The sequence below is a fragment of the Punica granatum genome, chromosome 3 (genome assembly GCF_007655135.1).
Source record: "Punica granatum isolate Tunisia-2019 chromosome 3, ASM765513v2, whole genome shotgun sequence".
Classification (NCBI taxonomy): Eukaryota; Viridiplantae; Streptophyta; class Magnoliopsida; order Myrtales; family Lythraceae; genus Punica; species Punica granatum.
In genome coordinates this window covers 12,453,885-12,471,421 of record NC_045129.1, presented here as the reverse complement: position 1 = coordinate 12,471,421, position 17,537 = coordinate 12,453,885, and the positions used below count along the sequence as shown (strand labels likewise).

At 41.4% G+C, this 17,537-nt stretch overlaps 3 protein-coding genes across 4 annotated transcripts; all 3 read left to right on the top strand.

Moving 5' to 3' along the window:
* The first annotated feature begins 1,181 nt into the window (after nt 1–1,181).
* Nucleotides 1,182–4,000, top strand: LOC116199447 (GRF1-interacting factor 2-like). The gene is made up of 4 exons (XM_031529793.1): nt 1,182–1,546; nt 2,205–2,281; nt 2,901–2,985; nt 3,065–4,000. The coding sequence occupies exons 1-4, from the start codon at nt 1,469–1,471 to the stop codon at nt 3,539–3,541; spliced, it is 717 nt and encodes a 238-aa protein (XP_031385653.1). The 5' UTR covers nt 1,182–1,468; the 3' UTR covers nt 3,542–4,000.
* A 1,755-nt stretch (nt 4,001–5,755) lies between these two features.
* LOC116199445 (TOM1-like protein 5) lies at nt 5,756–10,484 on the top strand. Of its 2 annotated transcripts, XM_031529791.1 has the most exons (11): nt 5,757–6,118; nt 6,316–6,420; nt 6,724–6,828; nt 7,030–7,108; nt 7,434–7,532; nt 7,607–7,720; nt 8,009–8,202; nt 8,543–8,618; nt 9,147–9,232; nt 9,481–9,651; nt 9,868–10,484. In XM_031529791.1, the coding sequence occupies exons 3-11, from the start codon at nt 6,728–6,730 to the stop codon at nt 10,163–10,165; spliced, it is 1,218 nt and encodes a 405-aa protein (XP_031385651.1). In that variant the 5' UTR covers nt 5,757–6,118; nt 6,316–6,420; nt 6,724–6,727; the 3' UTR covers nt 10,166–10,484. The 2 variants fall into 2 exon arrangements, with proteins under 2 accessions (XP_031385652.1, XP_031385651.1); XM_031529792.1 differs by lacking the exon at nt 6,316–6,420 and having other exon boundaries at nt 5,756–6,118.
* Nucleotides 10,485–10,821: 337 nt separating this feature from the next.
* Nucleotides 10,822–17,369, top strand: LOC116199448 (UDP-glycosyltransferase 88B1-like). The gene is made up of 3 exons (XM_031529794.1): nt 10,822–11,645; nt 15,105–15,129; nt 16,633–17,369. The coding sequence occupies exons 1-3, from the start codon at nt 10,884–10,886 to the stop codon at nt 17,301–17,303; spliced, it is 1,458 nt and encodes a 485-aa protein (XP_031385654.1). The 5' UTR covers nt 10,822–10,883; the 3' UTR covers nt 17,304–17,369.
* The last annotated feature ends 168 nt before the right edge of the window (nt 17,370–17,537 follow it).

The window sequence follows — 17,537 nt, the reverse complement described above, 5'->3', positions numbered from 1 at the left end:
AACTAAGGTGATTCGAAATATTTCTGTTATTCTCACAAATTAACCTGGTTTTTCAACGTCAATTAATATCTAGGCTACTCTATTCGGGGCTAAACATGGAATTTCTCTCGCGAGTTCATTACGCTCCATTTGATTTTACAATCATGTTTTTATACCCGTTTAGTTTTAGGGTTAGTTTTTAATGGCCCTTTTGATTTCGCAATCTAATTTTAAAATTTTAACTTTAACTTTAACTCTAGTCACTACACAACAAAAATTAACAACACAGTTATTACCTTTTTATTTTTTTTCAACTTTTTTAACCATTCAATTCAATTTTTAATAATAAATTCTCTCAATTATTCATTACTTTTTTCACAATTCAACAATACAATCATTACTTTTTTTCAACTATTCATTACTTTTTCACATTTTTTCTCATAATTCAACATCACAATCATTACAAACCAATTAAAATCAAAACTCAACTCAACTCAACTTTAAAACCAAACACACTATAAATGTTTGCTTAGAAATTATCATACATTCTTGTAGGCACTGCAAAATGTAGAGAGAGATCTCGAATCTTAACTTAACAAGGAATCGGCTGTTTAATCCATCGGTCACAAGTTTTAGAATTTTACCCATCCAAATATTCAAGTTGAGTTCGGTATTGAGCACTCGACACCCCCGCCTCCTCCACACCACCTCATATTAAGACCTCCGGTCTTCAAATCAGAAACTGGAGATTTCGAGGCCACACTTAAAATTTTAACTATAACTTTAACTCTACTCACTATACAACACAACACAATTATTACTTTTTTCATTTTTCTTCAATTTTTTAACCATTCAATTCAATTTTTAATACTAAATTCTATCAACTATTCATTACTTTTTTAACAATTCAACAATACAATCATTACTTTTTCTCAACTTATTTATTATTTTTTTTACACTTTTTCTCATAATTCAACAATATAATCATTACAGTTTTACTCAATTAAAACTCATTTATACTTAACTCTAAAATCAAACACACCTTGTGTCAGCGGAATTTACTGTCAAAAAATAATGTTCTTCATGGGCTAATGAAGCTCGGTTGGGCCAACGTGCCAATGGGCCGGTTCGTCCCCAGTCTCCGGCCCGACCGGTTCGGTGCGAGTTTGGAAATATCGTCATGGTGGACAAAAGGCAGAAAAGGCGGCTTACTGCTGTCGGGTCTCCCCGCCGTTGTCGTCGTCTTCCTCCCCGGTCCCCGCTAATCATCCTCACCTACCGTACCGACCTAAATCACCGCTCCGATCCTCCACTAGCCATCCTCTCCTCTCCCTCCCTCCCTCCCGCCCCGGACGTTGGCTCATTGAGGCTTGTCTTCTTGGGAAACATTAGGGTTAGGGTTTACTTCCCTGGGTGCAGTTCCTCATTTGGAAGTGGACATTTCTTGACGAGTGCGGTCGATCAGGGAGAAGAGGAGGGAGAGAGAAAGATGCAGCAGCCGCCGCAGATGATTCCCGTCATGCCGTCCTTTCCCCCGACTAACATCACCACCGAGCAGATTCAAAAGGTAACCCCTCTCCCTCTCTCTCTCTCTCTCTCTTTCATTTCTTTGGTCTTTCTGCGGTTCGAGCATCCTTCTGTGGCATCCATTGGGGTAAAGATTATTTATTGGGATCTGGGTTTATGAGAAGCGAGCTATGCCTTCGATGGGCATGGCCGAGCTTCTGCCTGCTTGTTATGGACAAAAAGAACAGGTAGAAATGAGGCCAAAAGAAGTTATTCAGGATCCGTGAATTGTGAGGAAAGGGTTAGGTCGGTTGGGTTGTTTCTGTCTGCTTGACTGAATAGGCAACGAACTTTGAAGAGAAGTTCTGATGAAGCTTGGCGGATGACGGTCTTCTTGACCAGTTATGTTTATGGAAGAAGACATTTCTTAGCGAGGCATTGGTATCTTTGACGAGAAAAGATAAAGGGAAAGAAATGGCTAGATGGAGGACGAGCTTCAATTCTAACAGAGATAGATATTGCCATCATCGTATATGACGAAGTGTTGGATTCTTGTAGTGTTTGCTGTCCTGTCATGGTGTGTGTTTCACAGTTATTTCTGTGATGCTATATATATTAATCTGGCTTGAAATGGAAGTTTGTGATGTGAAAGTTTTTCTATAGTTATATATTATCGCAAAATAATCCGTGGCCTGATTTGATGCTTCAATGTGATTCAGTACCTTGATGAGAACAAGAAGTTGATTCTAGCGATATTGGACAATCAAAATCTCGGAAAGCTTAATGAATGCGCCCAGTGAGTAGTCTCTCTCCCCCCCCCCCCCCCCTCACTCTCTCTATCAGTCTCTGGTTGTTTGCTTGAGATGTTGATGTGATCTTTTACACACCAGCCCGGTTCCTCACGATGTCTGGCGACAAGATTGCAGCTTGAACTTCCCTGGTTTTTTTATATGAAAAATGATCTTCTTTATAGAAATTAACCATCAGCAATTGGTAGGATTGGGGTGTAATCAATTGTGTAACAGCAGAGGGCTGATGCAAAATGTTATTGTTGAAAATCCATCCTTTGCTTTCTGGGGCTTTACCCTTTGGGGGATTCCACCTCATTGTCTATTCGACTGAATATGGACTTAATTTGGGAGCTTGTGAATGATTAAATGATAGCTATGCTGATTAATAAATTGATCAACATAAAAAGCTATGTTCGTTTTAACTTTCAGTGCATTGTCGAGTGATGAGGGAAGATGGTGAGTCAATAGGATGATGAGATTCCAGCAGTAACTAAGTCATAGGTGATTGCTAGTGCTGATATGCAATGTCTATAGTTGATCTTGAACCGTTTTGTGTTTGACATTGTTTACGTATATGAAGTTGTATCACAAGAGTCTTGAAGGTTTTAGCTCTGTTATTTTCAGGTATCAAGCGCTGTTGCAAAAGAATTTGATGTATCTTGCTGCAATTGCTGATGCTCAGCCTCAGGGCCCCGCAATACCACCCCAGGTATGAACTGACTGCATTTTTATATTCTTTCCCTCTATATGATTACGGGTTGCTAATTTGCTCTTTGTTTTGGGAATAGATGGCTCCACACGCTGCTGCCATGCAAGTTCAACAAGGTGGTGGGTACTTCATGCAGCATCCACAGGCGCAGGCCCAAGCCCAAGCCCAAGCCCAGGCTCAAGCTCAAGCCCAAGCCCAGGCTCAAGCTCAAGCCCAGGCCCAGGCTCAAGCTCAAGCCCAGGCTCAGGCTCAGGCTCAGCAGCAAGCAGGGCTTTTCCCTCCTAAGATGCCTCTTCAGTTCAGCAGTCCACATCAGCTGCAACTCCAGGACCCTCAGCAGCATCAGCTCCACCAGCAAGCCATGTCTAGCCAAATGCAAATGGGCATGCTAAGACCGAACAATGGGCTGCTTCATCATCCCATGCAGCACCCGGAGGCCACCACTCACACTCAAGGTAGCAAGCAAGATGCCCCAGGCTCTGATACTGGGCCTGCCTCCGGGACAGATGGCCAGGGTGCCTCAGGCCGTGCCGAGGGGTCCGAGGAGGCAAAATGAAGGGAGCAAGTGGACTTAATGGATAGCTTGCTTATTTTGTTTTGCTGTAAGCTGAATGAAGATAGTTGTAGTTGTTACTAGAAAGTGGTTCTTCTGGTCTCCTAGTTTTTGGTTCCTGATGATGTATGTACTATGTAGCATGTTAGTCGAAAGCCTGCAGCTAGGTATCATTGCCATGGAGGCAACGATTGAGTCATAGGAAGCAGGCATTGGCATCCAATCACCGGGACTGTCATTTTTAATTTTTCAAGTAAATGACTCGAGGTGAGGTGTTCTGAGAATTTGCAGGCTGCAAAGCTTGTTCTTCTCTCTTGTTAGTTAAGGTCACAGTCTGAGAGTTAGTTTTACATTTCAATGGTGATGGTCATGTATGGAGGAGGAAAAGCTCCAGTGCTTATCGTATCGTCGAAGTTAGTCTTTTGTGATTGGAGTTTCATAGTCAGGCAAATTTTTCCGGTATTTGAGATGGTTTCGAGTTGAGCTATCAAGCAAGAATTTCTGGCATTTGAGACCAGTGATGAAATGAAACTCGCGAGGGGAGTCCTCGAAGATGGGTTGAATAAAAATTGAGATACTCGAACTAGCTGCCTAACCGTTCGATGTTTCCTGGGGTTAGCACAGGGTATTCGTTCAAATATCCTTCCTTTTATGGATATTTCTTTTTCTCCTCCGGTGAACTAGGCTAAGAGCCAAATTATAAATGAAGCATAGCAAAGATGAGATAGAAATCCCAACAATGTCTCTTTTAACATTGAGTGACTTAAACCATTAGGAGTAGCATCAAGAACATCGATCACTAGAGGTCGGTGATCGCTCGTCTGGCTGGTTCTTCTTAATTCTGAGCGAGCAAATCATGAATACTCACCATGAGATCAGGGGGTGTTGAGGAAGACTAAGCAATGTCCGAGACCATGCTCTTCACGATCTCCAGGTCCACTTCGGATGAGTAGGCCTGAATCCTAGCAACCAAAGCTAACACAAGACCCGATGACTCACCCGAAAGTTCGGTCGTGACCAAGGAACCAACGCCAATATTACGGGTAAAGCTGCTATTCCAATTGCTTTCTTTACCCCCTCTGATTAATTCACCACCGACTGAACCTGCATTGCTTCTAGTTCTAGAGGATCCGTCTATCTTTCGCTTAACCTGACCCTCCCCTAGTTTGGCTCATGAAAACTTTTACTGATTTTAATAACCCAGTAAAAAGCCGAACCATTATTTTTTTAAATTAAAAGATTTAGAATTAGCGTGAAATCAATAAGTTCTGAGTCGATTCTCTATAGTATAATTTTCATTACCTGTTCGTTCCTCTTTCCATTTCACTCTATTAAATATATGGATTCTCTATAGTATAATTTTCACCCTATTTAGGTGCAAACTGGAACTATATATTCATTGAATAACATTAAAAGACCACTCGAGAAAAAGAAAAAGAAAAAAGAAAAGGAAAGATTCTATCAGAGGAACGCGCCTTGTGTTCCTGTCAGTAATTAAAAAAGAAAAAGAGAGAGAGAGAGAGAGAGAGAGAGAGAGATTCGATCTATCTATCTAATCTATCACTTTTTTTTGATAAGTATCTAATCTATCACTTACACATTAAAAAAAAATGTAATCTATCAGGTTAAAAATAATAATAAAAGAAAATTTCTTTCTTTTTTCTTTTTCTTTTTTCGTTTTTCTGGGTGATGTCTGGCTTGAACAAGGACAACATAAAGATCTGGTAGACACGTGTCGGAAGATGACAGCAGATGCGCCGACCGGTGGTTGGGGGGGGGGAGGTGGGGGGGTGGGAAGAGCACAGCCAGCGACAAACAAAGGAGGTGCCCCGCAGAGAGTCGTCCGGTGATGGCGCTGGCTACGGTCGGAAGGTGAGCGAGAGAGGGCGAGAGGTCGGAAGCCATGGAGCTGCTTTTTTATTTTATTTTATTTATATGTAATATATATATATATATATAAAGTTATATAGGTAATTTTTCGGTAATTCAGTTATAAATAACAATATTCAACTGGGGTTTCTTCCTCGCTTTTGCAGAGGTCGGTCGGATTCAGTCTCAGCTGTAAAAATCTCTCCTTTTCTTTCCTTTTTTTTTTCCTTTTTTTTTTAAAGTTTTTTTTTTCTTTTCCATTTTCATACATGGAGATTTCTATCTCCTTCCACCATATGATGCGTGCGTGTATGTGCTTATTATAGCATAGCCCAGCTGGCTAGCTTCGTGGTTGGCAGTGGGTGTATGGTCGATTCCCCGAGGGGAGCCTATCATCGATCGCTCTGGCGACACACAGTGCACATTATGGGTGTTTGAATAAAAAATTTCATCTGTCGACCCAAAAAAGAAGAAAGAGCATAGCCCAGCAAAGGAACAGCTCATTCAATCAATTATTCAGCTCAGCTCAGCTCAGCTCAGCTCAGTTTTCCTTTCTTCATCTTCATCACCATGGCCAATCTCTCTCTCTAGTTTCTACTCTTCCTCTCTCTCTCTCTCTCTCTCTCTCTGTCTAATCCAATCCGCTGCTTATCATCTGCTCAACTGCATCAGTTGTTTGTTTGTTCCAATCGACGAGCAGTCAGATCTCAGGTGACTTCACTCATTCATCATACTCCAAAAGGTTTCATCTCCTATGGAGTCTGTCTGTCTGTCTGTCTACTTATACTAAACCCGAGAAAGACAGAGAGAGAGGAAGAAAGAGAGATCTGAAGCAGCCTTCTTCCTCTATTAGTTGCTGAGTGCTGTGGAATTTACTTCTGATTACATCCTTGCTTGCTTGCTGACAGCATGGGAAAGCGAGATGGTGGCATGTTTCTCGTTTGACTGTGATCAGTGATTAGTTCTGTTGGGATCGGCTTGTCCTCTGTCCTTCAAGAAAGAAGAAAAAGAAGGCAAATTTCTAACAGCAACTTTGCTTAGCTCGAAGTTTCATGTTACATCGGATGCCGCGCATTTTAGTTTGTTTCCTCGACGCCGCTGTTTCATGCATTTGATGTTCATCTGGATGTGGGATTTGCCCGTGAACTTTGCTTCTTATCTTGCTTGAAGTTTTCATAAGCTGTTTTTACTTGTGTCTTTTTGCTTGTGGTTTGCTTGATTCCCCCTTTCAAACTTAATTCATTTGGGATGTTAAAAAAAAAAAAAGGGTCTTGTTCTTACAGTTTACTCACCCTTGAATTGCACCGTGTGGCCAGAATCATGGCGGCTGAGCTTGTCAATTCTGCAACAAGTGACAAATTGGCAGAGATGGATTGGATGAAGAACATTGAGATCTGCGAATTAGTGGCGCGAGATCAAAGGTACATTTACTATATGCCATTGACTTTTTTGGTGCTCTTGTAATACTTTCTTTCATTTGCCGTCGCTATGGCAACACCACATTTGGGTTTACCCTCAAAACTGAAGTTTAAAGCTTGAACTTGATTCTAACTGCATACTAAAATTGGTTTCTAGTTGGTGAATGTTTCGTTGGCATTATTTTGGTCACTTTACTAATGCAGGGCGAGCAAAGATGTCATTAAAGCTATCAAGAAAAGGTTGGGCAGTACAAATGCAAATATACAGTTGTATGCAGTTCTGGTAAGCAATTGACGTATTGGGAATTTCAATAATAAAAATATTATGGGTGAAGAATGATTGCCATGTCTGTTTCCATCTTTGTATTATTTCTACCAGCTTTGGCTTTAAATATTTGAGCTAACATGGCATCAGTTCATGCGGAAGAAAATAATGAAAAGTAGTGTTTTATGCCCCTTTTCAGTCAAGTGAAGATTTTCTCTTTAAGTAACCCGAAAAAAGATTCCCTCTTTCAACGATACATTTTAGGTTGCTGACCTGATATTTGGTCTAATTTAAGTTCTGCAAGATGGGCTCTAAGTATGTGAAAACACTCTTGATGTTGCAGTTGTTGGAGATGCTGATGAACAATATAGGTGAAAGGATCCACACACAAGTGATAGAATCAGGAATTCTCCCTATTCTCGTAAAGATAGTGAAGAAAAAGGTGTGGATTTTTACCACATATTTAATATATAATTTCTAGAAGTCTCGCGTATACTCATTCAATGTTTCTTTCAGACTGATTTCCCCGTTAGAGAGAGGATATTTCTTCTTCTTGATGCCACACAGACATCTCTTGGTGGTGCTTCTGGGAAGTTTCCGCAGTATTACTATGCGTACTATGATTTAGTGGTGAGTACAAGAAATTGATGGAATAATCTTTCTTTTTCTTCCTCATCTAAGTGCTGTATGCTAGGGGTAGAAGCTCAAAGTAGGGATGCTCTCGATACATGCGATGTTCCTATCTCTGACTGTGTTCCTTGACTTTAAGATGGATACTATCAGTACCTCAAAGCTTGGTTGTTTGATTTAGTTTTTCTTTTCCTAGTGGTAGTCAGGAAGTTCTCAGTGATGACTATTTCACTTCCTATATAAAAACCAAGGTTAATCATCCTCCTTTTGGGGGGTTGAACCCCTTAGAGTGCAGGAGTAAAGTTTCCTCAAAGGCCTCAGGCTGCAACTTCAGATCGTCCAACCAACCAAGCAAGCACTAAGAGACAAGCTGCTCCAGCTTCGTGGGCATCTGAAAATACTTGTTCTACAGTTGACGTGGCCTATTCCCAGGATAATGGGACCACGCAGCATATAACATCACAATCTGTTCCTGAATCAAGGTATGCTTCATCTGTAAATTAGAATACCCATCCAATGGATCTTCTAGTAATTTGATCTTATTTGTATTTGGGGCCGAGATATTGGTGGTAATGGAAGATTTGATGGGAAAAAATTTACTTCTTGCAATGCCCTGGGACAGCCAAGTTCTGCTGGACAGAGAGAATTATTGACTGAATCATAAGATATAGCTTTTGATCGTGTTCCTATGTTTCTCTTGCCTAGATGAACACATGGTTAATATGACATGCCATGGTGTACCTATTTATTTATTAGTATTTTGTATGTATACTGTGATTTTCTTTTCAGACAATGTTTTGACAGACTCTTCATTTCATTCAGTATTATTCAGAAGGCTAGTAATGCAATGGAGGTTTTGAAAGAAGTGCTTGATGCTGTTGACCCTCAAAACCCAGCGGTAGGTTTGTATGATGGTCCTGATAAAGGATTCTATGCAATGGCTATTTATTTTAATAAGTAGGACTAAACCAATGAGCCCTCTTTTCACAATTTCATCTCTAATTTTATTATCAGCATCTAGAAAAGGATGGGCTGAGAATAATCACAACGGTACAGATAGTTTTGTTGAAGATTTAAAGTCATTTTAAATCTATAGCTGGGTTGATGTGCTAATTTTTATAAGAACGTTTATTTACAATATGATATGATTATTGTTTTGATTTTGCTTAGTACACTGGAAATTCCATGAAGGTCATTAGGTACTTTAAGCAATTAGTACCATCAAGATTATACACTCTAAGATGCGAAGAAACTGTGCTCACCACTATAATTTATTGTAAAAGATGAAATTGAGAAAAAATTGAGTTTGAGTTACTCCACTGATTCTTGAGACACGGTCCTTCATGGTTTTTCAAGTTCATATAGCTGTGGTAGTTATGGAACTATTATCAGTAATTGCTTATTTGAATTTCATCTTATTATTTAGGCTGCAAAAGATGAGTTCACCCTTGATCTTGTCGAGCAGTGTTCTTTCCAGAAACAGCGAGTGATGCATCTTGTCATCACATCGAGGTAACGCCTCCTTTTGGATTAAGCTCATTCTTTTCTTTTTTTCCCTCAAGTGTTATGGGGCTTATGTGTTCAGCAATCCAGTAGAATGGGCGATGCAGTAGGATTGTTTAATATGCTCTGGCATGGTTTTATCAGTTAAATCAGTTGCTCATTAATCATCTGTACATGAAAAACAAAATTTGGGCCATTGCATGTTTTGAACATAATATATGTATGTTGTTCAAGTTCATGCTTCTCCTCTTGTTCAGGAATGAGAAGGTAATTTCTCAAGCAATCAAATTGAATGATCAGCTCCAGAAAGTACTTGTAAGACACGATGCCCTTGTATCAAGCAGACCCATTACAAGCATGAATCATTCCAACAATGACGTAGTGGTGGAGGAGGAAGAGGAAGAGGAACCAGAGCAACTCTTTCGAAGGTTTGACCATTTCCTACTGTTCTATTGATTCTGTGCAAAGGAAAAAACGCATCCTCTGAAGTGACTTGAAGATATGTCACGTAGAAAAAGAATATTGCTAATGTTTATCCAATAGATATGTAGCTGAACTCATCACAAATGACCCCTGGACGGTTCCTAATGATGATGGTTGACGTTATTATGAGTTCCATTGACTATGACCATGGAAATTTACAGGATTCGAAAAGGGAAAGCATGCGCAGGGCCTGAAGATGAAGAGGGTAGTAGAGATAAGTGCTCTCCTCGGGATCTGTACGAACCACCCTTTCAGGTACCAGCTGAAAGGCTGAACCGCCCGCTCATACGGCCACTCTCTCTGGAGCCCAACTCAAACTCGCAGCCTCCACATCCGCCTGTCACGATTCCGCCCCCTCCTGCAAAACATGTTGAGAGGGAAAAATTCTTCCAGGAGAATAAGTTACACAGCCGCAACCCGAGCAGCTCTCGCAGTGATAGCTTAGATTTTAGCGAGTGAAAAAAGACGTGTGGTTTCGAATTTTTCGATGAAAGGATTTGCCTCTACTTTTCTCATTTGTGGCTGAGGGTATTGCAAAAGGCTATGGAAGTGACTGAGTTTGTGCTCTGCAAATGGTGTTGTTTCTGCAGTGGTCGATCTTACTGATGGGATGCTACTATATGATATAGGTTTCTGTATGGAGTGGTCGCTAACATCGTTTATTCGGTGTAATTTGCTGCAGTAGAATTCATCTATTTGGGGGCCGAACTGTAAACTCTCTAACATCTTGAGGAATTATTGCAATGTAAAGTATGCCAAGTATAGATTTACTGTCAAACTTATCTGCAGCTGTTCTGCAATGGAAGAATTCTCCAACCATTATCACAATCTAAGGCCCCCGTGATGAGGTCCTGAAAGTCTAGGGTCCCATCAGCCATATGGTGGTCCATTGAATAATTTGATAAAGAAGGTCCGGTGCATTAGTACAGTAGTGCATGCCTCCGACTCAGAACCGAGATATCTCGGGTTCAATTCCGGAAAACCAAGGAGATTATTTGTGGAGTACTTATCCATGCGTCCATGGAATTGTCAAAACACCTCATTTTCCAGGAAACGTACAAGGTCCGCTTTTTGACCAAGAACAGTCTTCTGTTCCTTTTAAAATGTCTCTCAATTCAAGCTGCCTAATGCAGATAAGAGACTCCAACACAAGAAACGGTTCACTCCTTCATCGGCAATGGAAGAAGCAATCGCCCTTTACCCAGGTCCCCAGTTCCACCATGTGGTGATGATGGTCGAACTCGGGAAGCTAATTCATCGACACCGACCCGGGTTCGCCTTCAAGTTCCTCCTAACAAACGACCACACGAGTTCCCCCGGTGCTTCCTCCTACATCAGCGGCATCCAGTCTTCTCTTCCGGATGTATCCTTCACGCATCTCCCTCCGGTCGCCCCCCAGAAATGCCAGAACGAGATAGAGCTTGCTTTCAAGACCATGCGCCTCAATGTCCATGGAGTCTCCGAAGCTCTTAGGAGCATCTCCCTAACGTCTCGGGTACTCGCCCTTGTGACCTCGACGATCTATGCTCCCTATGACCTCCTAAACATCCCTACTTACTATCACTTCACGTCTTGTGCCTCGGTCCTGAGTTTCTTCTTGTATCTGCCAACCCTTCATGATCGGACAACCGGCAGTTTTAAAGACCAAGGCGATGCCCTGCTCACGGACGTTCCTGGCCTGCCTCCAGTCCGGGCTTCCCACATGCCGGAGCCGGTGCTGGACCGCGACAACCCCGCTTATCCCAACTTCCTTGATTTCTCTTCCTCCTTGCCTAGGGCTCGGGGGATCATCCTGAACACGTTCGACTCCCTCGAGCCTAGAGCCCTCCGAGCTATTGCTGACGGCGACTGCGTTCCAAGCAGAACGACACCTCCTGTCTACTGCATCGGTCCGCTGATCTCTAACACAAGAGATCGGGAACGTCACGCTTCTTCACAGGTAAAGAATTCGATACAACTACTTGCTAACACTATCTTTGAGGCTCGGCAAAAGTTTACTAAACAACGTAGGGATACGTTCTTATGTTCGATAAGGATCAGGTCGATGAAGCGTCATCATTGGCCGCAGACTCATGCCTGGCGTGTGATGCTTTTATTTCTTCAATGTCTGCAAGTATTGCAGAACAAAACTCTCACTTTCACTCAGTATATGCACTCTTGTCTGCAAGTTGTTGCAGAATTGCACTCACGCACATACAGAACAGCAGAGAGATGGACAGAAGAAAAGTTAAGAAGAGAAAACTTCATTAACATTTTTTTTTAACCCATAACTTACATCATTGACCCTTACATATAAAGCCATAACTGATTGAAGATAACTGTTTTCCACTGGAGAATATTTGAAATTCAAAATATAACCTGTCTAACTTAACTGCTAAATTACAGTTAATCAACAACACAAGACAGACAACATAAGTCTTAAAGACACAAACTAATACATCGATAAATTAAACAGTAGCTGATCCACATCTCCAACACTCCTCCTTGGATTAGGTACTGATACATACTCCAACCATCCTTCTCAGGTGCTCAAATCTTCCCACATGAAATGACTTGGTGAATAAATCAGCCATTTGATCTTCTGTCCTGCAATAAACAAGCTTGATTTCACCACTTTGCTGTATTTCCCTGAGATAGTAAAACTTCAACTTGAAGTGCTTTGTTTTCCCATGGAAAACTGGATTTTGAGAGATGGCAAGAGCAGCCTGGTTGTCAACAAATATCTCAGTTTCATGGTCAGAACCCATCCCTAAGTCAGTCATCAACTTTCTCAGCCAGATTGCCTGGTTTGTTGCTGCTGTGGCTGCAATAAATTCAGCTTCTGCTGTTGACTGAGCCACCACTTCCTGCTTCTTAGAGCTCCACGAAAAACAAGTAGAACCAAGAGAAAAACAATAGCCAGAGGTGCTCCTCATGTCATCCAATGATCCTGCCCAGTCACTATCAGAGAAACCATGCAGCTTGAAGGTAGAGCTTCTGCAGAATTTCAAACCATAGGAAGATGTCCCTTTCAGATATCTAATGACTCTCTTAGCAGCCACCATATGTGCTTCACTTGCACAACTTAGAAACCTCGACAGTACATTCACAGCAAACATTATGTCAGGCCTTGTTGCTGTTAAGTACATCAAACAGCCTATAAGACTTCTGTAGGTTCTTTCATCAACTGGACCTGATCCATCATCCTTCTGCATTTTTGTCTTCTGATACATTGGTGTGCTTACACTTTTGCACTCTTCCATTTGAAACCTCATCAAAATCTCTTTGAGATACTTTCTCTGGCAAATAAACACTTCATTTTCTTTCTGTTGAATCTCAATGCCCAGAAAGAAAGTCATCTCTCCCAAATCTGTCATTTCAAACATTTTCATCAGATCCAACTTCAATCCATCTACCTGTACTTTATTGTTTCCAGTGACCAGCAAATCATCAACATACAAGGATAGAATTACCATGTCTTCCTTCTCCTTCCTGACATAAAGTGTGACTTCACTTAGACTTCTCTCAAATCCCAGATTCTGCAAATACTGATCAATCTTACCATACCAGGCTCGAGGGGCCTGCTTTAAGCCATATAACGCTTTCTTTAATTTGTAGACTTTGCTTTCTTCTCCTTTAGCAATGAACCCTTCAGGTTGCTCAACATATATTTCCTCTTCGAGCACACCATTGAGAAAAGTAGATTTCACATCAAGTTGGTAAACCTTCCAATTTTTCTGAGCTGCAACAGCAAGTAATAACCTGATAGTGTCTAACCTTGCTACTGGAGCAAAGGTTTCAGAGTAATCAACCCCCCAAATTTGAGCATATCCCTTCACTACTAACCTGGCTTTGTATTTATTAACAGAACCATCTGAGTTTAGCTTGGTCCTGTACACCCACTTAACTCCAATGACCTTTCTTGAGGTCTTTCCACTAGATCCCATGTCTGATTTTTTTTAATCATTTTTAACTCCTCCTCCATTGCAGATACCCATCTCCTGTCTTCTTTTGCTTCTTCGAAATTTCCAGGTTCAAAGACAGCTACATTGCACCTCTGATACACTTCATTTAATGACCTGGTTCCTCTTACTGGTATGTTATCTACCAGTTCTTCATCATTCAAAGCTTCAATTTCCTCCACCTCAGATGAAGTCTTCTGAGGTGCTGCCTCCCAATTTTGTGCGACTTCCATTTCTCCTTTCTCTTCATCAGTCCACTTCCATTTTTCTTTCTCCATAAATCTTACATCCCTGCTTACAATCACCTTATTTCTTGAAGGCTGATATATTCTGTAAGCTTTTGACTCCAAGCTGTAGCCGATGAAGATACCAGCTTCAGCCTTTTTATCAAGTTTGTCCCTTTTCGCCTGAGGAATGTAGGAATAGCATATACAACCAAACACCTTCAAATTTGCTATTGAAGGTTTTCTTCCACACCAAGCTTCAACTGGTGTTCTCTTGTCCAATGACTTAGTGGGCAATCTGTTTAGCAGGAAGACTGCGGTATTTGCAGCCTCAGCCCAGAATTTTTTTGGCATCTCCTTCTCTTGTAGTAGACATCTGGCCATCTCCATTATGCTTCTGTTCTTCCTCTCACTAACCCCATTTTGTTGGGGTGAATAAGGCACGGTGAGCTGGTGCATTATACTGGATGTTTCACAAATTTCCTTGAACCTCCCTGATGTATATTCACTGCCATTGTCGGATATTATAGCCTTCATCTTGCACCCACTTTCATTCTCTACAAGCTTTTTAAACTTCATGAAGATCTCAGCTACTTCTGACTTAGCTTTCATAAAGTATATCCAACACATTCTACTGAAATCATCAATGAAGATCACAAAATACTTACTCCCACTTAGTGACTCCTCGGGCATAGGTCCACATACATCTGTATGGACTAGCTGAAGCTTCGAGACAGCTCTCCAACTTGATCTCTTAAAAGGAAGCCGGACTTGTTTTCCAAGCAAACAAGTTTTACACTCTGTTACTTCTTTCTGAATTGCAGGCAACCCATCCACCATATCATTTTTCTGCAGAAAGTTTACTCCTTTGCTGTGAAAATGTCCCAGTCTTCTATGCCACAGCTCTTCTTCTTCTTTCAGCAAGTTTGTCATAGCCATGTGCTTCTTATCTAAGGGATTAAATGAGAAGCACTTGTCCTTCATTGGTATCCTAAACAGTGTCTGCCCTTCACTGTCCATGATCACACATTCAAATTCTTCAAATACAACCTTATAGCCCCTTTCAACCAGTTGACCGACACTTAGTAAATTTTGGTCAATATCAGGAACAAACAACACTTCATGAATAAGCTTCACACCATTAGAACCTTCAAGCATTACATCTCCTTTTCCCTCAACAACAATGTATTCACCATTTCCTATCTTCACCTTTGACTTTACTGATTTATCCAGGGCACTAAACAAGTCTGCATTACTTGTCATATGATTTGTGCACCCACTATCTACTAACCAACCATCTTTTATCACATTTGAAGTAAAACATGAAGCCACAAACAACTGCTCTACCTCATTTGTTATAGCATTGTGTGCTTCTCCTGGCTGTTGGTGACCTTTTTCTTTGCAAATTGCCTCCATATGACCAATCTTGTGACACCTTCTGCATTTAACATCTGGTCTCCTCCAACACTTGAAATGTGGATGACTTTTTCGCCCACAATGCTGACAAGGAACCTTCTGCCACTTTCTCTCCTGGCCACCAGTACTGGTGTTTCCAGTTTTTGAAGATACTTCTCCTTGCTTTCTCGGCTGATAAGCCTTCTTCCTTTTTGCTTCACTGTTAAACTTCAACCTTGCCTGCAAAGCTGCTTCTACAGGTTCTTCTTTTCTCATCATTCTTCTCTGTTCTGGTGCTTGTAAAGCACTCAGAACCTCAGCAAACTTCAATTCTGATAGTTCCTTCGTATTCTCTAATGAAGCAATGGTTGCTTCATACCTTTCTGGTACTGAGACAAGCATTTTTTGCACCAACCTTTGATCACTCAACTCAGTTCCCAACACCATTATCTTATTTGCAATTTCCACAAGTTTATCTGCAAACTGTTTCACTGTTTCCCCTTCATTCATCTGCAACCGTTCAAACTCTCTCATCAGATTAAGAACTTTCATACCTCTGATCTTCTCATCTCCTTCATACTCGGTCTTCAAGTAATCCCATATTGCCTTAGCAGACTGAAGCTTCATTATTCTGGTGAAGAGAGTGGCTGTTACAGCAGCATAAAGGCATGATTTTGCCTTAGCCTTGCTCGTTACTCTTTCCTTGTGATATCTTATCTGATTCACCGTGGGGTTGTCTGGAAGAGCAGCCACTTGATAATCTTCTTCTACTGCTTCCCACAGATCAGCCCCTTCCATGTATGTCTGCATCTTCACAGCCCACACGTGGTAATTCTCTCCATCAAACACAGGTGGTGTTATGGTGGAGAATCTCGATGCTGAAGTAGCAGCCTCCATCTTCAATTGATTTCCTTCTTGCGTTTCTCCTCCTGCTCCACAGATCCCTTAAGATTCTTCACAGCTCTGATACCACTGATGCTTTTATTTCTTCAATGTCTGCAAGTATTGCAGAACAAAACTCTCACTTTCACTCAGTATATGCACTCTTGTCTGCAAGTTGTTGCAGAACTGCACTCACGCACATACAGAACAGCAGAGAGATGGACAGAAGAAAAGTTAAGAAGAGAAAACTTCATTAACATTTTTTTTAACCCATAACTTACATCATTGACCCTTACATATAAAGCCATAACTGATTGAAGATAACTGTTTTCCACTGGAAAATATTTGAAATTCAAAATATAACCTGTCTAACTTAACTGCTAAATTACAGTTAATCAACAACACAAGACAGAAAACATAAGTCTTAAAGACACAAACTAATACATCGATAAATTAAACAGTAGCTGATCCACATCTCCAACAGCGTGGCTCGATAAGCAGCCGAGCGGAAGCGTGGTGTTCCTATGCTTTGGGACTGGAGGAGCGTTCTCGGAGCCACAACTGCGGGAAATAGCCACGGGCTTGGAGAGGAGCGGCCACAGATTCCTATGGGCGGTGAAGAACCCACCACCGGACATATCCACTGAGCCCGACCTCAACAAGCTCTTGCCAGAGGGGTTCCTGGAGAGGACGGAGGGGAAGGGCATGGTGGTGAAGTCGTGGGCTCCACAAGGCGCGGTCCTAAGGCACGGGTCGGTGGGAGGGTTCGTGACGCACTGCGGGTGGAACTCGGTGGTGGAGGCAGTGAGCTCCGGGGTGCCAATGCTGGCGTGGCCGCTGTACGCTGAACAGCGGATGAACAACGTAGTATTGGTGGAGGAATTCGGGGTCGCAATACCGGTGGCAGGCGATGGGCGGGGGGAAGGAGAGGGAGAGGTGCTGATCAGTGCAGAGGACGTGGAGAGGAGAGTGAGGGAGCTCATGGGGGATGGTGATGATGGGAAGGGTAGGATTGTGAGAGAGAGGTGTAAAGAGATGAGAGACTCGGCCATGGCTGCTTGGAGCCATGGCGGGTCATCCCTCTCTGCCTTCTCCAAGCTGTTGGACTCATGGAAGCATGGTGCTTTAGTTGTAAATAAAGCTAATTTAACTTAACTTTTACCGTAATTCAATAATATAATTATTATTATTTTTTCTTTCTTTTAATTCTCTTTTATATTTTTTCTTATCTATTATTTAAATTAAATTTTTAACGTTAAATTCTCTTAATTATTCAACATTTTTTTCTCAATTCAATAACATAATTATTATTTTATCATTTTTTTTTCAAATTCTCTCACATGCTTTTTTCAATTACTTTTGTCTTTATCTCTTTAAATTAAATTTAAT